The sequence below is a fragment of the Conger conger genome, chromosome 1 (assembly GCF_963514075.1).
Source record: "Conger conger chromosome 1, fConCon1.1, whole genome shotgun sequence".
In the NCBI taxonomy this organism is placed as follows: domain Eukaryota; kingdom Metazoa; phylum Chordata; class Actinopteri; order Anguilliformes; family Congridae; genus Conger; species Conger conger.
The window spans coordinates 59,541,521-59,562,830 of record NC_083760.1 but is presented as its reverse complement, the minus strand read 5'-3'; the positions used below and the strand labels follow the sequence as shown (position 1 = coordinate 59,562,830).

The 21,310-nt window shown below is 44.1% G+C and overlaps 1 protein-coding gene across 1 annotated transcript in view; it reads left to right on the top strand.

The window, feature by feature from the left end:
- bckdhb (branched chain keto acid dehydrogenase E1 subunit beta) overlaps positions 1-21,310 on the top strand; it is a 54,177-nt gene that overhangs the window by 11,965 nt on the left and 20,902 nt on the right. Inside the window, exons 7-8 of the mRNA XM_061220169.1 lie at positions 3,573-3,670; positions 6,320-6,430. Of these exons, the coding sequence (XP_061076153.1) occupies positions 3,573-3,670; positions 6,320-6,430 (209 nt within the window). The remainder of the gene's footprint in view (positions 1-3,572; positions 3,671-6,319; positions 6,431-21,310) is intronic.

Below are 21,310 nucleotides of genomic sequence, written 5' to 3'. Positions count from 1 at the left end.
ATTTCATGTGTATTTTACTAGTTTCTGGATGTGATGCTTTGACTTATGGTAGAACCTATGCACTTGTAAGTCGCTTTGGATTAAAAGCGTCTGCCAAATGACTAAAATGTAAATGTAAATGTTAATGAGATGCCCTACCCAGTGTAAAGATGGAATTTTGGGAGTAATGCAGGACTGAGCAGTTATGTTGGCTAGAACATTTGTAACTGTCAATCATGTATGAATAAGAATGTTCAATACTAATGTTTAGCTCGCCAACATTGACTTCCCATTTACTTTGTTGAGTTGTTGAAATTGATGTAAATTAATAGTATTACAGTAGTAGTGGCAGTATGTTGGCTTACTAGTGTCGGCTTATCCTGAAAAAGTGACAATGCTGTATGGCACGGCCCTTTTTAATTTGGATTGTATCCGCTGTTGCTATGGATATGCATTCATGTTGCTGGACTCAGGTTTCACCGACCCCAAAATTGCTATCCACTGCACCGAAATTGCAGTGCGCTGCTTGATCTTCATTGACACACCCCCTCTCCTCCCACTTCGGCGCCCGGCGAGTCACCAAATAGCCAAACGGGCTCAGCTGCATCAAACTCACGACAATAATACCACTTTGCCAGCACGACCGCTCGCCACATGCCATGTGCCGGCTGGAAAATAGAGCCCAAACCGTGCGTTGTGTCTAAATCTGTGGTGGGCAAAGTAGCTGTCTAAATAACATTACCTGTAAACAGGCAGTGCTGGACCCAGCTTCTCTCTTCCCACTCGACCAAAGCCCCTCTCCTTGATTTGGCCACCTCACCCAACTAGCAAACAACAAAGTTGATAGGTTAAGCTACATTAACAGATAATGAGGAATTGTTTATAGCATTTCTTCATTAAAATGACTGACCTATTTAGCTTTTTTTTGCCTTTTTATGGCTTCTGACTCGTAATGAACTGACCTGGATCCATATTTCGACTAACTGAGCTACCTAACAGTGATGGTGATTCAGTATGTGGTCCGCTGTGTTAAACACAACAGCTGCAGACTGAATTAGCAGTCAGTAGCAGTGTCAGTAAATGTCAGTCTACATGTGTCACTTCCACTCACCCCAAGTTCATTTTCACTCTTTGGGATCCTGTCGTGGTGGAGGTAATAAATCATAATGTTGTGATTATGGTTAGTTAATGTGTCCAAAGGAGACGGTGGGGAGACAAACAGATGTGTTAAAAGCAAAACATCTGAGGCATCCTTCAATGATTTTCATTAGAGAAAACGATCATTATTAGTGCCTAGAAAAAAATTCCAGTGGCATTCGACTCCTGCCAGTTTGTGATGAAGAAAGGAGAGAGACAGAGAAGAAAGAGGGGAAAGATCTGAGGGAATTGGCCAGGGTGAAATTATATTACTGTATTTGGAAAACTGGAGGAAAACTGACTGGAATGATGTTGTTTGTGTGGGCAGTGTGAATCATTCCACCTGTAAATTTCTGGCGGACGCTTTCATTCCTTCCTTCCCGTCCTCATTCAAGCCATCCAGCCGTCTCTCCGCCCCACCTTGGAGCTCAAAGCCCATTCTGTCACGTGGCTTCCCCTCGTACAGCGAGATGCTGAACGCTAGATGGCGAAAAAGAGGCCGAGCGTGCTGGAATGACGAGTTTCCGAGAAGCCCCCCCACATCTTCGCGTGAAAAACGGCCCCCTTTGAACCGGGTCTTCAGTGGGGAGAGCGTGCCTGGAAGCTTCAGCCTACCCCCAGCACGTTCTGGTAAAAGACTTAAGCACAGGTCCCAGTTTTGTGAACCTTTGTTCTTAAGGTTTTTTTTTTTTTTTGGTGATGCACAAGTTGGAATCATCATTTCTCCTGAAAGTGCATATAATTACAGCCCATTGTTTGCGTTTTCCCCCGCCGCTGTGCTGGCGCTCCGTTTGTTGACGTCCTGCGGCAGCTCCACTCGTTCACCGCGCGGTTATGACTGCTCTCAGCTCGCCAAAGGAAGAGCGGAGGGAGCCATATCGTATCTCTCACACACTCTCCCGCAGAGCATGTGTGCTGGGCACCGCACTGCACTACTGTAAATATTTACCTCCTCCGCTACTGCCGCTCTCTGATTAAAAGGGAAATGTATGGAGGTCACGACTGGGTCACGGTGGGTGTGTCTCTGCGTGTGTGTTTGTATGAGACAACAGAAATTGTAATTGCCTCCACAGGTCCAAGTTACTGTTCCTCTTTATTTAATTTTTTATTTTATTGGACTTTGATTGACCATATCTTGTCTGAGTGTGACCTCAGGTCCTGCAGTAGCAAACAAAAACACACACACACACACACACACACACACACCTGCTCTCATGCCCAATGGGTCAAACTTAAACTGATAGATACGAGCACAGACACGCAGTGTGCTGAGGTCGCTCATTTTGTAATGGATGCGATCTTGTGCTTGCATGCTTACCTGCTTCTTGTTTTATGCAGAGTTGAACAGTTTTATGTTGGGTTCATAGCTTATGGCCTATTCCAAGTGCTTTGGCTGATGATGGAGAAAAACAAGCCCTTCCCCAGACCAGAATCCTCTGGCCCAACTTTACTGTGGACCACAGGGTTTTTCCCATTAAACCTTGTTCACCTGGCGCAAAACAATGTCAAATTGCTGATTTGCGAGCAGGCATCTGAGCCTGGGGCCCCCTGGAGATGTACTTCTTGTCAGTGCTGCCACGAAACACACAAGATCGGGCCCGCCTTGAAGGCATTGGAAGAGGACCAAACCAAGACCATGGCTTGCTCAGATTACCTTCATTACCACCCACACTTCGCTCCGCTCGCATGTGCAGCCATAAACCACATGATGGTGCCCTTTGAAGTGCGGGAGCTTTTATTTTGGCTGATTGTGAACTCAAGCTGTGTTTTGGATGTAAAGGGATTTTGTCTATGGGGGGGTTGGGGGTTGGGGTCACTATTATTCAAGTATTGTGTGCCCTCTGATGTGAGTTTTATTTGTTTATTTGCTGTGGTGGCAGCCTTGTGCTTAGCAATCTGAACGGCTCTTCACATACTGCAACTTCATAAGCTTCATATCTTTTACTGGGATCAACTGTAGTTCCCAGCCAGGAAATTGAACCTGCAGCATTCTGGGTAGGAGTATGGGTCATTTTACATTTAAAAGAGTGTGCACACATGCACTCTATCACTCACACATGGACCATTCAATTCTGAGTCTTTCATTTGTGGAGAAAGCTCCATCCATAGAGCTGTGATATACTCTGCCTGCAGGGTACTGTTTCCGTCCCAGAAACTAAATTTGCTTGTGACACTGCTCTGTTCTGAGATAGAATAAGCAGCAAGTCTTTCTACATGTATTTTACAGTGGTTTCTATATGTGTCTTTGGAAGGAATGGCTTTCGTCGCTATAGCTATGTTTTTGTGTCTGTGTTTGTGATGACTTTAGTGCATGTGTGTTCAGATTTTTTTGTTTTTACTGGTATACACACTCTTGGATACATTTTATGTGTGGGGAAATGTGGTGGTCAATTTGGAACGCATTGTGTGTGCATGGTGCATTTGGGATAACCTGGCTTGTGTATTTCTTTTCACAGTGGATCAGGTGCCCGTGGAGCCCTTTCAGATTCCACTCTCAGAGGCTGAGGTCCTGCAAGAAGGAAGTGATGTCACTTTGGTTGCCTGGGGAACGCAGGTAGGTGAAGGAGGAGGGGCCGTTGAGACGTGCATTGTTCCCTGAAGTGCTCTGATCGGTGACACACACACCACTGGGTGGAGGGGGCTTACAGCCAGCTTCATTAAGCCCCTGTGTCTCCCAGCAGGCCTGCTCCGCAGGGGCTTGAGTCCACTGAACCTCCCCGCTGTCAGGCTGAGCAGTGTCTTCAAAACGGCAGGCAGGGTTCTCCAGAGAGCGCCGGCGGAACCCGCCCACCCATCGCTTTGTGCCTCTGCCGTTTCATTCCGTCTTTAATGTTTGCAAGAGGATTACCGCGAGAGAATCTGCTTCTGACAAAAGCGCCTTTCCTCACTTAACGGGCTAATCCCGGCCAAACAAAGACAGGTTAATGTTGAATCTGTGCAGTATGAACTCACGTATTACAGCCCCCATCTTCAGCCATGGGAAATTCTGTATGGGAGTGCATAAGAGACTCAGAGCAGGACATGGGCTCATTGAGGAGAAAGCAGAGTGTGCACAGGGTCATGAGAGAGAGAGGATAATGAAGGACACAGGCTCATAGGAGAAAGCAGAGAGAAGGACACAGGCGAATAGGGGAGACCGCTTCAAGAAGGACTCCGGTTCATAAGGCATAGAGTGAGAGAGGAACACCGGCTGATACGGGTAAGAGCTTAGAGAAGGAGACAGGCTCGTAGGGGAGAGAGAGAGGACACAGGCTCGTAGGGGAGAGAGAGAGGACACCGGCTCATAGGAGAGTGAGCTAAGGGAAGAACACAGGCTCATAGGGGAGAGAGTTAAAGGAAGAATACAGGCTCATAGGGGGAGAGAGTTAGAGAAAGACACAGGCTCGTAGGGGAGAGAGAGAGGACACCGGCTCATAGGGGAGAGAGTTAGAGAGGGACACAGGCTCATAGGGGAGAGAGTTAGAGAAGGACATAGGCTCATAGGGGAGAGAGTTAGAGAAGGACACAGGCTCATAGGGGAGAGAGTTAGAGAAGGACATGGGCTCATAGGGGAGAGAGTTAGAGAAGGACATGGGCTCATAGGAGAGAGAGCTAAGGGAAGAACACAGGCTCATAGGGGGAGAGAGTTAGAGAAAGACACAGGCTCATAGGGGAGAGGGCTAAGGGAAGAACACAGGCTCATAGGGGAGAGAGTTAGAGAAGGACACAGGCTCATAGGGGAGAGCGAGAGGACACCGGCTCATAGGGGAGAGAGTTAAGGGAAGAACACAGGCTCATAGGGGAGAGAGTTAAGGGAAGAACACAGGCTCATTGGGGAGAGAGTTCGAGAAGGACACAGGCTCATAGGGGAGAGGGCTAAGGGAAGAACACAGGCTCATAGGGGGAGAGAGTTAGAGAAAGACACAGGCTCATAGGGGAGAGAGTTAGAGAAGGACACAGGCTCATAGGGGAGAGAGAGAGGACACCGGCTCATAGGGGAGAGAGTTAAGGGAAGCACACAGGCTCATAGGGGAGAGAGTTCGAGAAAGGACACAGGCTCATAGGGGAGAGGGCTAAGGGAAGAACACAGGCTCATAGGGGGAGAGAGTTAGAGAAAGACACAGGCTCATAGGGGAGAGAGTTAGAGAAGGACACAGGCTCATAGGAGAGAGCGCTAAGGGAAGAACACAGGCTCATAGGGGAGAGAGTTAGAGAAGGACACAGGCTCATAGGGGAGAGAGTTAGAGAAGGACACAGGCTCATAGGGGAGAGAGTTAGAGAAGGACACAGGCTCATAGGGGAGAGAGTTAGAGAAGGACACAGGCTCATAGGGGAGAGAGTTAGAGAAGGACACAGGCTCATAGGGGAGAGAGTTAGAGAGGACACAGGCTCATAGGGGAGATGGCAAAGGGACGCACGCACTGAGTTGCTGCGACACACAAAACAATAAAATGCAGTAAGTGCATGCGTATTTCTTCTGCTTTTAAAAACGTTTAAAGGTGAGTTTCTCACGGTGGGCAGACGCTATGAGGCTTGTGCACTAAGGCTGTTAGTCTTAATTTATACATGTCTGTCTTTTCTGTGGACACTCCCGGAACAGCAAGACTCATTGTTTCTGTTGGACCGTTGCTAACAGAGCAGGCGTGCAGACAAACGTGCATGCACACACGCACTCAAGGGCCGTCTACAGCCACTGTAACTATACCGGATACACAAGTCATAAAACGGTTATCTGAAGCCAGCTCTGTCAGACTAATGATTTATTGGGGTCGTTATCTACATAGTCGGTTTTTACTTGCCAATAAACATTTGAGGTTGCCAAACAGCATACACCATTTGTGTGCTTTTTTTGTGGAAAGAGGAAAAATCTTTTTTTTTTTCTTTTTTTTTTTTTTTTTCGTTTCTGTTCATTCCTGGCTTAATGTGCATTTGCTCTGATTGCCTCCATTTGTACGCCACAGGGCTAAAGTGACCTGTAAAGACCCGAGTGCTGGTTTGATAGACTAATGTCAGAAAATGGTCATAAATGACCATGTAAGAGGCACATTACCGATAAGAGCAGTTCTATCATGCACTTATCACAAAGACTGGCAGTTCGGCTGACGTATATTACCTGACTTGTTTGGAAAACTTAAAAGCACAGCTGGAAGTAGAACTGACTGCGGAGTGGCTACATAATCAATCTAATGGCCTTTCTGTTGGCCTCTTTGACCTCATCCCACAGGTCCATGTAATGAAAGAGGTTGCAGCCATGGCGCAGGAGAAGCTGGGGGTGTCGTGTGAGGTTATCGACCTGCAGACCATTCTGCCCTGGGACACTGAGACCGTCTGCAAGGTGAGGCACTCGCCTGCTAACAAAAACACAACTAAGTGCTTGTGTGCTTGGAGACGCACACGTTCACACACAGAAACGGCAACGCTGTCGTTCTCTCCCCACGTTTCTCTTCTCCCTTTTTCTCCATCTCCCACATCATAACCTCTGGTACAGCATCATTTCGCAGGTAAAGGTACTGCAGTATCATGTTGATGTCGCACAACCGGATAAAATTATGTCAACTGGATTTGGAAGTAATCTGCCAGTCAGACTTTCATAAGATGGTGTGAATTTTAAGACACTTTCCTGAACTTAAGCTACTTTTATGGGTTTAAAAAAAAAACGCTGCAACTCCAAACCTATCAAAGTTTTCCTTTCATGCTGCCGGCAGCAGAAATCCAGAGCCGAACCCCCAACATCTTGTCTACATATGGCGTGTTGGGTCGTGAAGGGCATTATAAATGGCCCTTTGTCAGAACAGCATGCAGCTGCTGCGAAGCAGCATGTATTGTTTTTATTTTAGAACACAGATTTTGGGGAAGGCTCACTGGAAAATGTTCAGTACCAATTTTATGCTGCCGTTTTATCGTGTATTTCTAAAAGTCCTTTCGGGGCAGCACGTGGTACAGTAAGCGCTTAGAGTTCCCTGTTGCCAAGAAAACCTTATAACAGGCGCAAAATGAAATTGTGGCCGGAGGGTAGTAATTTAACGCCAAGCCAAATTGGCATCGTTTGCATATATTATTGCCTTGGCGCGGGAGCCGTGAAGCTGAGGCGTTTGGTTATGCGCCGTTCATTCGCACGGCTTTTCAAATGCGCCTGGGGATTTAAGAGTGTCATGTCATTCGATGTACTTCGACTGTTGGAACCACGGAGCTGCGTGTGGTGGTAGATGACGGTTTGGAGTCACGTAGCTGGTCATCCTCTTCCTGCGCCGGAAGACTTGCTCCTCTGCCGTGCAGGCGGCTGTACTGTCTTCCCGGCCGTTGCTTCTTTCCATATGTTCCGCCAGTGAGGCAGTGAGGCAGACATCCAGATTTTAGAAGCAGGAAAACATGTTTCGGTCATAAGCCGTTTCTCTCCTCCCAGTTGTTTCCACTATGTTATATAAGCATTGAGCAGGCGTTACAAATGAGTGGTTATTGGGATGACAGAGGGGAAATTGTACTCCAGTCATTTTTTGTTGGGGGTGAATGATTACTTTAAGTCTGGGCTTTCTGATCCCTATTTCTGATTGTGTGCAGTTAAGGTTCATCCTCTTTTTTTCTTCAAAAGGACAAAGTTCCAGACACTGTGTACCCAGATGTGCAACACGGCTATGATTTTAAAAAAATATTAAAATCGATTCAAACCTTCCGTATGGTTTCTATATCCAGCGAGCAGTGTCCGGCACTCTTTAGAAGTTTTAATGCGCTTCACTGTGTGGATTCATTCAAACAATACTGTTCTTGTGAATGGAAGGAAAAAACTATTGTTGTTTAAAAACAACGCAAATTTACCCTGTTTTTGTCATTTATGTACACACGCATGTACATGCACATTATTAGGGCTTAGGTCAGTGGAAACATCTATTGTTGGCTAATGAAAATTAAGCTCAAGGAAAACATTTTATTAGAAGAGATTAAAAATAATATATTGTGTGTTTATTTATTTTGCTTGGAATGGGTGGGTGATAATTGACTGAGAACCACAGTAAATTCAGTCCCCTCTGTGACTCCACTGGACTTCTATTAGTCACTCGGCAACCAAATACCAATTAAGGACCTGGGCCTTTAAGTAGGTGAAAGTATCAAACAAAATAAATAACAAAAAACTCGTACCTCCCTTTGGAGTCTTACGTTACCCAGTGCAGGACCTTCTTAACAATCCGGGCAGCTAGGCTGCTTGCTGGAACCATAAAAACACAGATCTAGAGAGCGGTCTTTCTCATGGGGCGAACTCAAAACCGATAGTCTTCCAAAACGAGGTTGTAAACAAAGACAAGTCAAAGTTTCTGCCAATTCTCCCTAACTCCCTCACCTGCTGAAGTGCGAGTCCCCCTTTTATTATGGCTTAACAAGGCAATTGCCTTCAGCTGTGGGCAATTGTCTGCTGTAGCTGTGGAAAGTGGAGGAACTAACAGCGGGTAAGGTACTGTCCCTCTGATGGCAACCCTAATGGAATTCCAACGTCCGTCTGTCTGTCTGTCTCTGTCTGTCTGTCTTTTTTTTTTCCCCCTTCTTCCGCTAACTTGTTTACTATTATGTGCAGTGTCAGTGTTCAACGGATAAAGCAGATGGAAAGAAGGGGATTAACTTGTTACTTGATAGCACACTAGAGAAAGGATTTTCCACAACAGGACATAATTTCTGATTATCCACTCATGTATCTGACATTTTACTCAACTCAGACTGTCAGTGCTCAAGGGTAGAACAACAGCATAACATCTGTGAACTTGTAACATGTAAGTTCAAATTCCTAACCAGCTACTCCAAATTGCTGACTAATTTTTGGAATAATGTATGCAAGGATTAATCTCCTTTGCCAAATAGTTTAATGGTACAGAGTCTTTTCTCATTTTCCGAGTTTAACTTTGACTTCACTGTTTTATGTGATTGCAGAATAGAGATTGCTTTTCTGCTCTCAAACCACATTGATTACCAACCACAGACACAAGAGGTCGTAGTTTGCCCAAATGCCGTAGAGTGTGGGATGTTTTTTTTGTTTTCCTTTTTTTTTTTTTTTTGGGGGGGGGTCCATGGTTTACTCTACCATGTGTTCTGAGGGGAAAGTGTTAACATTTTAAGTGGAATATTTCTCACAAAATGTTCTGAAGAGTTTCCATATTCGGTATGATCATCATAAAGTGTAAACCACCCTGTCTCATTATATGTTCTGAATGAATAGTAAACGAATAGTCTGACGCCCCGCACACATTAACATGAAAGCCCTGTACTAGCCCTGACTGGAAATCAATGAGGAATTGACTATTATTTTCACTACAGGACACAGCAGGACAGACAGGATAGGCAGATTTTCTCTGAATGAATGCCAGTGTGAACAAAAATTGTAGTGTCTTCTTGCTGCCATCTTCATAGTCCAGGTTAATAAAATATTTCACCATGTAACAAAACCCCAGACATTTCAGTACTCTATGGCGTATTCTTTGCTGATTTAAACCAAGCAAGCATGATTTGATATAATGGCTCATTCCTGGTTTTATGCTGTGCTAAAGTTACTGGCAGGAGACTGACGTCTATAACCATCACCATCACTATCACAAGGTAACAGATGCAACCTTTCTCTTCACTTTACCACACAGTTTGGAGAGTACTCTTTGAATTCCTTTTTTTTATTTTATTTATGTTAACAGTTCTAATAGAAAAGGATAGTGAAGACAGGAAGATATTAATGTTGGGGAGCACTAGTATTGAAATTGGTCTGAAAGTCAGCACTGGGCACAGTTTTTGATATGGATTCAGCCAGGCAGAGAAAGTGTGGGTGCAATTTGGAGAGTAGTTTTCTTTGGAGGAGCTGCTTTTCTGTCTATTGTGTTGTGTTCATAATGCCCTTAATGTATGTCTGTTATGCATTTGCAGTCTTGAGCCTAGCATCATTGTGGTCAGTGCTGCCAGAAAACGCAAGATTTTCAGGGACATTTCAGCACTACTAAGTGGATGGGCTCGAAGTGTTTGGGGAGTTTTTAGGTCTCTCTTGCGTCACTACTTGAATTCCTTACGTTTGAATATTCACTGCCTCACCTTTGAATATTCACTGCCTCAACTGGTCCAACAGCATCACTCCTTATAAACCACACCCACTCACACCTCTCTCTCATCCTTATAGCCCCGCCCACGCTCTCGAATGCATATGAGCCTCTCAGCCTATGAGCCTTGTTTATATCTTTTGAGTCGTTCCACACCAAGTAAACCAATGGTTTCCACCTCATGTTCTCAGATTTAACTGTAAACGTACACATTGTTTTATATGAGTTATGAAAGATTGCAAAGTTTTTTCTTTGAATTTGAATTCTTTTCTGAGTTATGCCTCTTTAGAAAACATAAATGCACTCACAAATTACCATTTCCTTTTGCTCTCGCTTTATTTTAGGGCCCTCATGCTCTGTCAAACCACAGCTCTTTTACCATTGCAATTCTGCTATATACATGCTGTCATTTCCCAGAAACCTTAAAACTAATTTCAAGCTCCTCAACGCGCACGCGCACACCCACACCCACACCCACACCCACACACACACACACACACACACACACACACACACACACACACACACAAAATAAAATGCAGGGAAGCGTTAGAATAATAATCCATGGTTTTCAGTATTATTTGAAAATTGTGTTTGGTGTCCAGTCTTAAATAGCTCGCCTTGATTTATCGTGACTATGTGGTTACTAAGATGTAAAGTGCATTACCAGGTTCTGCTTGCTAGTGGAAAACGGGGGTCATGGGTACATTTCCAGAAAATAAAGACCAATTGGCTCCCAGAAACGCTGTGAGTCAGTGCTCTGCGTGTGTGAGAGGTCACCAGCCAGCATGTCGTCATTAAAACACCCCTGTTACAATGTGTCATTTTTAGACTTGATTTCCTACTGTAATGATCCTGGGGCTGGTAATCAGCGAAGCGGGAAGCTAAATATAACAACGCTGCTTGTTGACAAAGGGAAGTGGCTGAGATTGCAGGAAAATATAGAAAAGCTGTGTTTTTCTGCCGTCTGGGGCCGTCCAGTGAACGCACTAGGCGCTCATTTAGAGGATAAACAGAAATGGTTGGTTGGGTTGCCAGACCCGCGAGACTATGGTGCAGTGTGGAAAGTTTGCTCAGGGGTTCCATGCGAGTTTGCGAAAAGAAATCTGAGGTTTTTAATCCTAAGGACCAAACGTGGCCTGGAGGTTCCACTGAATCACACGGCCTGTCTAAAGAAAGATCAGGAACTGTAGGGCTGTCTGTCGTCTCGTTTACATTTACAAAAAAAGACTCCTAATAACCGCATTTCTGATTGAACACATTTCTGTGTTTCTCTGATTACTTTGTTTTATTGTTGGATCATTCATGTAAGGGAAAACAAATAAAATTCTCACACAAATGTCATGGGAAGTACTCTGTTGTACAACGTTAATCAAATAAGCAGCCATGATCATACAATTTCACTTCGAAAAACAAAAGCAAACTTCCTTTCATGTTTTTTGTTCGTTTTTTTTTTCCCCCACTTTTCATTCACACACGTGAAAGCACTTCCTGCTCAGAGCAAAGCATCATGGGAATTCTCATTTGAGGATGGGGCATACTGGCACCCACCCAGCCAGCTGATCCCCCTGAGGACTGGAACGTCATTCTTTCTGCTCCAGTTGTTGATGCATTCCATGTGGTACGAGTCAAAAGAACCAAGAGCCACAAATTCATTCCATGCTTTCAGCTTTCACTCTCAGCACCTGATATAAAATTGTTTCCTGCTTGTGCATATAATTTATGCTCATTCTCCATTCATTTTTGACAGCAAAATAAACATGCTTTCACTCATATTCAGTCTTCAGAGACTTTAAGTGTAGAGGAATCACTGTCTACAAATGACATACTGTGAGCACATACCAGCCTACTGTAGATCCGTTTCAGGATTCCATTCCAGGCTTTACCAGCGGATTAGGTTTTTGGGTGTGAAGCTTATTCCTAGCCAGGAGTTGGAATGACTCAAAACCAGGCAGAGGGATTCTTTATTTCCATGCAGGTTTACCTTTATTACTTCTTCAGGCCCCTCCACCATTCCTGCGGACACCACTCCGGTGGATCTCCTCCAAAGAAAATGCCTGGGGTTCGGCCGGGGGTTGTGTCGCACTGGCTAACGCTGCATTAGAGCGCTGCTGTGCATTCTGCAGTCTGTCATGATCCCGTTGCAGGGGTGGAGGTTAAGTGGTTTGGACTGATTTGGACTCGGTGTGGCTGGTTATTGTGATTTTTTTGATGTGTACGTGACTGGTGTTGTGAGCCGTTTTAGACCCTATGTCCTTGTGCGTTGGAAGATGTGAAGCTAGTGTTGAAACCAGTTTCCATCTGTATGTGGGCTATGTTTGGAGATGGTTTTGACCCACTGTCTGTCTATGCTGTCTGTCTGGGAAATTGTGTGAATGGTTCCGTGGGTACGTATGCCTCCAGTTATTCACAGGGCAAGTTTTTTTTTTTTCTGGATACGTCTTTATCGAGCAATGAAGGCACAGGCGTGTTTCTCCGTGGCCTATCGGTCTTCGACGTTATACTCAGCCCTGGTGAGGTTGAATCCCAGGGCTCTGCGCACGGCCGTGATTTGATGGCATGTCCTTGCATGAACCCCACACGCCATGTGTGAGCCATGCCCACCACAAGGCCCTCACCAGAGAGACAGATGTTTGGGAGAAACAGGAGGGCAACCTCAAATGAACACAGACAGAGTGGAGAACCCACACCCAAGGCTCTGCCATAGAATTATTCATTCACTGCACAGCCAATCTCTGCCATAGGTAATTGCATTGTATTTTCTAAATGTAGTCATCTGAATGGATTATTCTGTTAAGTCATATTTTGTAATCTATAGCTATGATTATTTATCTTTTCTATAGTTTTCCATTCATTTCTGTGTGATTCCTTTGTTCTTAAAGGCCCAAAGGGAACTTTTTTATATTTGGTAGCAAAATAAAAAATTCTAGGAGTATCAACTGAAATTTAAAGAGCAGCAAGAATCTACTTTTTGAAAGAAAAGCATACATCACTGTTGAAGTCAAGATTGCTTGAGATATACAGTAGCTGTCAGAATGGTGATTAACTTGTGATTTTTCCTCTCACTTTTTTCCTTTTTTGGTCATAGCCACAGCGAAGATGAACGCAAACGATCGTTTGTCTGCGCTGCTCCCACGCTGCATTTCTTTGCTAAAGTTAGATTTTAAATTGCGCCAGGACAAATATTTGTGGTTGCACAAGTGCTTCCACTTTAATTTCCAGGTTGCTCCATTTAAATTTTATTTCATATGCGACCAAAACTGTTGCAATTTTGAGCCCTGTTTTTAATTCTGGGATTAGTAACTACTATAATTATTTTCTGTGTACCATTTCATTTATGTAACATTCTTTATTGTTGGGCACTATTGCTTTTCAGTTATGTACCTGAGCCACTCTTCTTTCTCTGCTCAATTGTTTTCCTTTTGTACTGTAGTTAGCTTATCCATGGGCTTTCTGTACACAATTACTGCTATATGACTACAGGATAGAAATTAGTCTCTGTAATGGTGTACAAGTTAGTACCTAATTCTATAGTGTTCTTTCAGTGTGTTTGAGTTCAGGACCTGGTCTTACAGAACTGAGGACAGGTCATGGGCTGTAAACGCATAGCAGATTGGTGTGAATGGGTGTGAAAGTGCTGATTGCACATGATGGCTCAGATAAAGTCCATAAGTGGCTTGTGAGACTTCAGTTGGTCATCACACTGGATTGGCATCATCTTCTAAACCACTCGAATAAAGGAAGAGAAGTTTACTGCAGGATTCAATTTCTCCATCCCCAGGACCAGACTTTACTCATGCACGAGCTTTCATGCCTAGTCATGCACACTCTGAGACGGACTTGTGAATGTTAAAAATGTTTGCTTAAGCTCTTTGCGGGTTCCAGGTCTGCAGCGTGAATGGTGGGTCCTTCAGCTTGATCTTTGCTGCATACCTGGGATCAGGCTTGGGTGGAAAAATACATTCAAATGCACTCAATGCGGCTGCTGTCCCATGAAGCTGAGGCTCTGGGAAGCATAGCAGTGTTGTCGCCCAGCTTTAGAGACCTGTTCCAGGATCAGTAGAAGTGCAGCTGTGTGGGCATCCATTTGTGCAAACCTGTTTTAAGTTAATTGTAATCATAATATTGCATATATCCAACTACAGAACGTAGACCTATTCCAGGAACAGTTGAGTTCCTCCTGTGTGGACGGCCAATGATATAGTCCTGTTCCAGGACCGATGGAAGATGTGAGCACATCGGGATGAGTGTGACTGCGTGGCAGATTATATAAAATTTTTTTTTTTTTTAAAAGCTGTGTGTTCCCATTTAGTTATTTTCATATTTTCTTAGTTTTTTATTTTATTTTTAAAATGTACTGTTTTGATGTCATGCAGTCTACAGATGCCTGTGACATTTAGCATCTCTGATTTGGTGAACACTCCATAAGTGTTGTGTGTATTAGAAGTGTTGCATCTGGGCCTCCGTTGCCATTGATAGCGTTTCACAGTCCTAGCCCTTTCGCCTCATGGTGATGCAAGGCTTTTGGCTCGGACCGGTAATGACGGCTGAAGTCATTTCTGGACATGAGCACGCAGTCCGTGTGCGTGTATGTCCACAATCTCTGTTCATTAGAGCTAATGAAGATGCGTCAGTTGGCAGACACGGGTGACGGAGGACACAGTACAGACGCTGTGTTTGTACAGCACCCGCAAGCAACGTTCCACACAGGAGTGGGTCCTGGGGGGGGGGGGGGGTGGTGAGGTATGATGCCGTTTGAATCGCCGGTGCCTTATTAAACAGCCGCCGTGAAAAACACCAGAAGCAAAAGCCATTTTCGCACTTGTGTTTCTTTCCGTCCGCTGCGTCTGGGGTTAGACGCGCTCTGAAGCGGAGCGCGTTCAGACGAGCGAGTCAGCGGGGCAGCGAGCGGGCGCATTACCGCTCCTCAGGATGCCAGTATTCCCCAAAGCTCTGCATCTCGGCCTCTAATTGGATAAAGCGCTAGCTGCCATAAATCAGGAGAATAATGGAAACCTTGTGGGCAAACTAAAAGGATGAATAGTCAAGACGCTGCTTATATCGCAATGCATGGGCTTTTGCTTATCGGGCTGTTTTCATTGTTAAGAGCATTTACTGGTCGTCGCTGTAATCGTGTTGTGGAAAACGATAAATGCGGAGATTTATGTTTGGACGTAGTGGACATACACCATAGGCTTCAAACTTGTATGACCAAAAACCACAAAACGTTGACTTTGATACCGAATGTGCTTTTCTTTTAAAACACATTTTTGGTAATATTTAATAATCATGTATTTTTATTCTTTATGTAACTCTCTTGCTCGGGCCAACTTCAATAGAAACCATGTAATCATGCCGTTTGACAGTGTTGGCTCACTCATCCATTGGGGAAGACTTGCATGTGCTCGGGGCCATCAGCAGTCCCAGGCACACAGAGGCCCTGTACTGCCATCCTGCATGATGGAAGAGGAGGTAGACCAAGAGCTACAAACCCCACGCTGTCAACTCCGCTCATGGGTTTATTATGTTTGTGAAAGTCCATCATTCAGCTTACAAAGTAGATCCTGTGGCTGTTTTAATATTTTTTGTAATTTATTTCTTTGGGGGAGTTTGGTTTATTTATTTCATTTGTTTTTAAACCCGAGCAGCCTCGTGCCCCTCCGTCAGCTTGGCTGGTCTCCGCAGCCATGCGGTGTGAAACCCCATTCTGTCACTGCTCTGGAATCCCATGCGGTCGGGGCTCATTTCTCAATGAGATCATTTCTCAGCCGGCACTCCGAATGTCACGGGGCAAAGTGGGTCGAGCCCACGGACTGTAGTACCACTGCTGTGCCCCTACCAAGCCACATCCTTAAATTCTGAAACCATAAACTGGCTTTGGGGCTGTCCAGGACCTTAGTTGAGTAGTGCTGTAGGACCTAGATTAAGTGGTATTTCTCTGTAATTTTAAAGGACTGTCCTAAATCCCTGAAAACGACATTTGACATCAGTCTTTTATCCTCTGTAAAAGGGCCCACTTATTTTGTATTGAATTATATCTGTCCAGAAACTAAATGCGTGTTTTGCTAAATGAGTTCAGTCTGGGACTCGAAGCAGTTCTTGTGTTTTATAAGTTTTATTTCACTCTGTAGTTGCAGTATGAACAATCCCATAAGGCCAATTTCATGAAACTCAACTTTGTTCTTATTAATTAAATATTCTTAGTATTAAATATTTATTAGTCTGTTACTGTGTATGCATATATGCATGTGTCCTCTTGAGGGGGTATGTATCTGTATAATTCAGACAATGAAGTACAAATTTAGCCTTTTCATTCCGTTGAAAGTTTATTTTTATTTTTATTTTATTATTATTATTTTAATATACTAATAATATACAGCTAAAGAAGTAGTTTGCCAAATACATTTTTTACCCATAAACACGGGACTTTTTTGTGGTGGGTGTTTCAGGAACCCTTCAAGAATGAGTTTTGTGTGAAGCTCTCTGAGCTGGCTGTCATGATTCCTCTGAGTAAGGACTGAAGGTGCTGCATGGGTGAGCAAAAGCTGCTTATGGGAAAGTGATCTCCGTGTTCTGCTTCTTATGCAACACAGCACTCACAAGAATAAGCCATAAAATGCAGTATATGAATTGAAAAAGTCCAAAAGTTCATCAGATGGAGACGAGCAGAATTGCGAGCCTTTAAAAACACTGTCACAGGTGGTAATTATTGAAGGTTTTTTTCGATTAACCTTTTCCGCACTTTCTAAAATACGAAATATGAGCTCTCGCTGCACGATGACGGACTGCGTCGTTAACCCCATCCTGCCATTAGTGCATCCATATGTCCCGCGGCAGAGTGCCTTTTCCGGTGGCTCTGGGTTCGAGAGGGGGAACAAAGCAATCTCATTTGCGCTTCAAGCGCAGGGCCTGAAAAAGTCAAAAACGGTTCGAATGTGTTCCAGACGTGAGGGCATTCAGCGGACACGGGGAATCTTTTGGATCACAACCCCAGAGTTCTCAACGCCATGCAACACATTTACTTAATTAATCATTTAATCTTTTTCATTAAGTGCTTTCAGGTGCAGTCGTGAGCAGCAGAGTGAGCGAGAGAGTGGGTTAGGGAGGGAGAGAGAGAGAGAGAGAGAGAGGGAGAGGAAGGAAGGGGGGGGAGTGAGGTGTCAGGGGTTGGAGGCAGAAGGGTTGCATTAGCTGCAGGTCACCACTGGGGCAGTACATTGGACTGCCAGGAGGTGCAGCGTCCCTCCCGAGAGAAGTCCATCTGCGACTGATAAAGATGCGTTTGGCAACGTAACTCAAACAAATGAAGAAGATAATCAAAGCTTTGCTCAAGCTTTGTGTTCTTTGTGTCATCTTTTGTTAAAGAGGTGTGTTGCTGATTGGAAAGGAAGGGGCTGACTTTTTTGAGGAAGGCTAAAATTTTTAGGACAGGTATTGAATCCAACAGCCGTCAATACTGCTTTGTTCTTACGCGCTTAGAGCTTTCCAAATGTAGCGTAGCTGTAGTAAAAACTAAAAAAACTTTACAAAAGCATTTGGTTTCTTTTCGCTATTTATGTTCTAAACTTCTAAAGCTCAGAAGTGCTTTACGACATTTTTTTGCAATATAAGCTTTCTTATCAATCTGTCTGTTTTGATTAGGACTGTTAAAGACTGTTAAAAAATCAAAAGGCGGCTTCACTCTTATTTCTTAATGCAATCAAGACATTTTCCATAATTCCGATTGACACCAAGCTGACCATAAAAGTCTCCAGTGGCAAGTAATGATTTGGGCCAATAATCAGCAGGCTTGGTATTTAAATAACACATGACATATGTTGATGTCAGAGCTGATTGATGACAAACAGAGGAAATAAGACATCAAGCAATTCACATGTGAATTCCCTTGATGACTAAAAACCATTGAATCCACAATTGTGTTCCATACTCTATCAGAGTAATTTACAGCTGAATCAAGTCGCCCAATTCCCATAGAGATCCAATTAAATGCAAAGTGGTTTTAGTATCGCTTGAGATTTGGTGATGTTGATGGATTTCATGGCATACAAATATATGCAACTGTAAGGGTAATTTTCTTAATTGATTCTTAATTGACAATGTGTGTTAACATAAAGACAATCACATGATTACAAATAACCTTTTAGTGATAATCTTTATTACTATTAGACCACTTTCTGAATTAAGTACTTACTATGAGTCTTTCTCTGTCTCTCTCCAGCAGACAGACAGCCTTTGACCTTGTCTCTGCTTCTCAGCTAGCACATTCTGGTCTTACAGCAAGGTCAACAAGGGGTATTCAGAAGACAAAATACTGATAGATTTTCGTGGCCAGCTTCATGTCTTTTTGTTTTGGTAAAGCCCCCCCTTCAGGAAAAGTGTGTATAACAGTCTTACTCTGTCTGATTCAAATCAGAAAGCCGGTAAGCTTTCTCACTTAGTCATTTCTTTGCAAATAAATACGAAAGTTAAACTCAAGTATAGCTATCATTGTTTTTACTGGGATCTGTTTCATCAGACGATGCTCCCTGTGAAATGTTAAAAAGGGCATTTTCCCCTAACACAACCAAATACAAAACATGACTATTCATTTGACTTCATGTTAATTTGTCTCAAATATTGAAATGTATAAAAAGTGTTGTAATTGCTACATGGTAGAAATGTATAAACATACTCTTTAATAAAAGCTGAGAATCTTCGTATTGACCACATTGTTTGTTGAAGCAGAGAAAATAAAACATTAATCAGAAAAATAACAAAAAAGGCTCCAAAATGTGTCCAAACATTTGACTGGTACTGTATCCATGTGGTCGTCCTCTGGCTAACGAGCAGTCATCTTTTATTTGTTGAGCCTTGGGCTCATTGTAAGAAATGTACAGCAGTTTGTTATTTTCTAACATCAGAAATATGAGTTGAAAGACATAAGGCGGCTATTCACTGTCAAAAAAAAGTCCATCACAAACTTTTTTTTGGGCGTACTTTCTGCTTCACAGATGTATTTTTTCTGAACTCTATAAAACATTTTAATTCACTTTCTGACTGCTGTGGTCACTCTGCACTGTCAACTATATGCAACTTTATTCTTGAAGCAGAGACTGATGAGATTTTGCAGTCGTCACTCTTGGCGTAAAGGGTGACAATATACTCGTTTTTTTGCCACTTTTGGGTCGGCTGGTGCTGTGTCCATCTCTCATTTTGGAAACTGGCCCTAAATAAACAGCAGGCACGTTACTCTGGGAGAAAGCTGCCAGTCGCTAGGTTTCTGCTGACAGAGGATTGCAGGGATAATATTTTTGGCGTGTCCTTAACGTAGGCCCTGGAAACAATCAGGGGGAAATGGCAGCAGAAGAAAGGCTGGAGGCTGGGTTTTATCCCTCTCAATATTTATCACTACACCCAACGTCTGCAATTACAGCGTTAACACCAGTCACGTGGGGGTTCAGCATATGGGGGGGAGAGCTCATGTGTGCTCGTTAGCTTAAACATGGCGCTGGTCGTTCTGCAGTTCTAATATTTTGGTCTCCGTATCGGTGGAAAATGACGGGGTCCAGGTTTCTTTTCAGCAATGGGCGAGAGTGCGAGCGCGAGCGTAATCTGAACCGCGACCGCTGATCTCGCGCGACCGCCACAGACCACTCCTCCCGACCACTGCTGCAGTCTACCGACACTTTACAGTCATAACTCCTTTCTGTTAGGTTACCAAAGGAAAGATAATATACTTTATGCAATGATTCATTCAAAACGTTTGAACCGTAAAACTATTTTAATAAAGCCAATATTTGACCGTATAATACTAAATGTAATAATAATTACTGACGGTGTTTCTGCTGGTTGTTATGCTCTCCATTGTTAGCATGCTGTTGTGCATGAACAGGCAGCTGTACATACTACAGTGCAGGTGTAGAGTGATGCACATGCTGTGATGCACATGTGCTGCGCACACAGCTGGCCTGGGATCAGTTGCCGATTATACAGAAATGACAGGCATGCTAATGCACAAAGGCTGTATCCTCCCCGCAGGACACCTGTGTGTGTGCGTGCATGAGTGTGTGTGTGTGTGTGTGTGTGTGTGTGTGTGTGTGTGTGCTTGAGTCGGTGTGTGTAAGAGAGCATGTGTGCTTGAGTCTGTGTGCAAGTGTGTGCTTGAGTCTGTGTGCAAGTATGTGAGCGTGTGTGTGTGTGCGCGTGTGTGTGTCCGTGTGTCCTTGAGTCGGTGTGTGTGTGTGTGTGTGTATGTATGAGAGCATGTGTGCTTGGGTCTGTGCGAGTGTGTTTGTGTGTTTGTTTGTGTGTGTGAGTGTGTGTATGTTTGTGTGAGTATGTGAGCGTGTGTATGTGTGTGTGCATGCGCACATGTGTATGCTCATAGGCAGCGTGTGTGAGCTCAATAGCAGATGACTAAAGAAAGCCGTAACTCAGGAGACGTGGCTGCCAGCACAGATTCTTTGGCTCTGCTCTGGTGAGATTGCTGACATTCCTAACTGTGTCACCGGTTGGAAGGAGAGCCAGGGCTTACGTTTGCTGAATTCATCAAATCCGCTAGGGTGCATTGAAAAAAAAGAAACTCTGCTGAACAAGTGGCCCCTTTATTCGTTTGAGGAGAAAAAAAGGTTCACTCATATTTTCTTAAAGATGGAGGCAGGAAGGTGACATGCAGTAGTCAATTGCTGCTCAGGGCTTACGATGTTGGTGTGGGGTAACACTCAAGCATTTTTAACAAAACTAAAGCGGGAAATCAGTTTGGTGGACACACAATTTGCCCGGTGTGAACTCAAGTTCAAGTTCATTGAAACGCCAATGAAATAAGGTCAGACTGATTTGGAAATAAAACCAAGATGATTTCAGATTAACAGCAGGCTCTTCCTGTCGCTTTGTGATGAATGTGAGTGGAGAAGCCAAGCCTGACATTGAACCAGTTGTGCATGTGTGTATGGATATTTGTGTGCGTGTGTGCCCTGTGCCCCGTGTCCTGACCTCATCGCTCTTTGTCCCTGATGTATAGGCGGCTGTGAGACGCCTCTGGCACGGTCCCAGGGTGATTTTGGCCGGAGCTCCACGCGTAATTGCTGGGTAGCATGGCGGACTTGCATCTGAGTCACAGGCGCAGGCAGGAACCTGGGGCTAACGGCTTCCTGCGATGCCGTGATCACTGCCCCTGG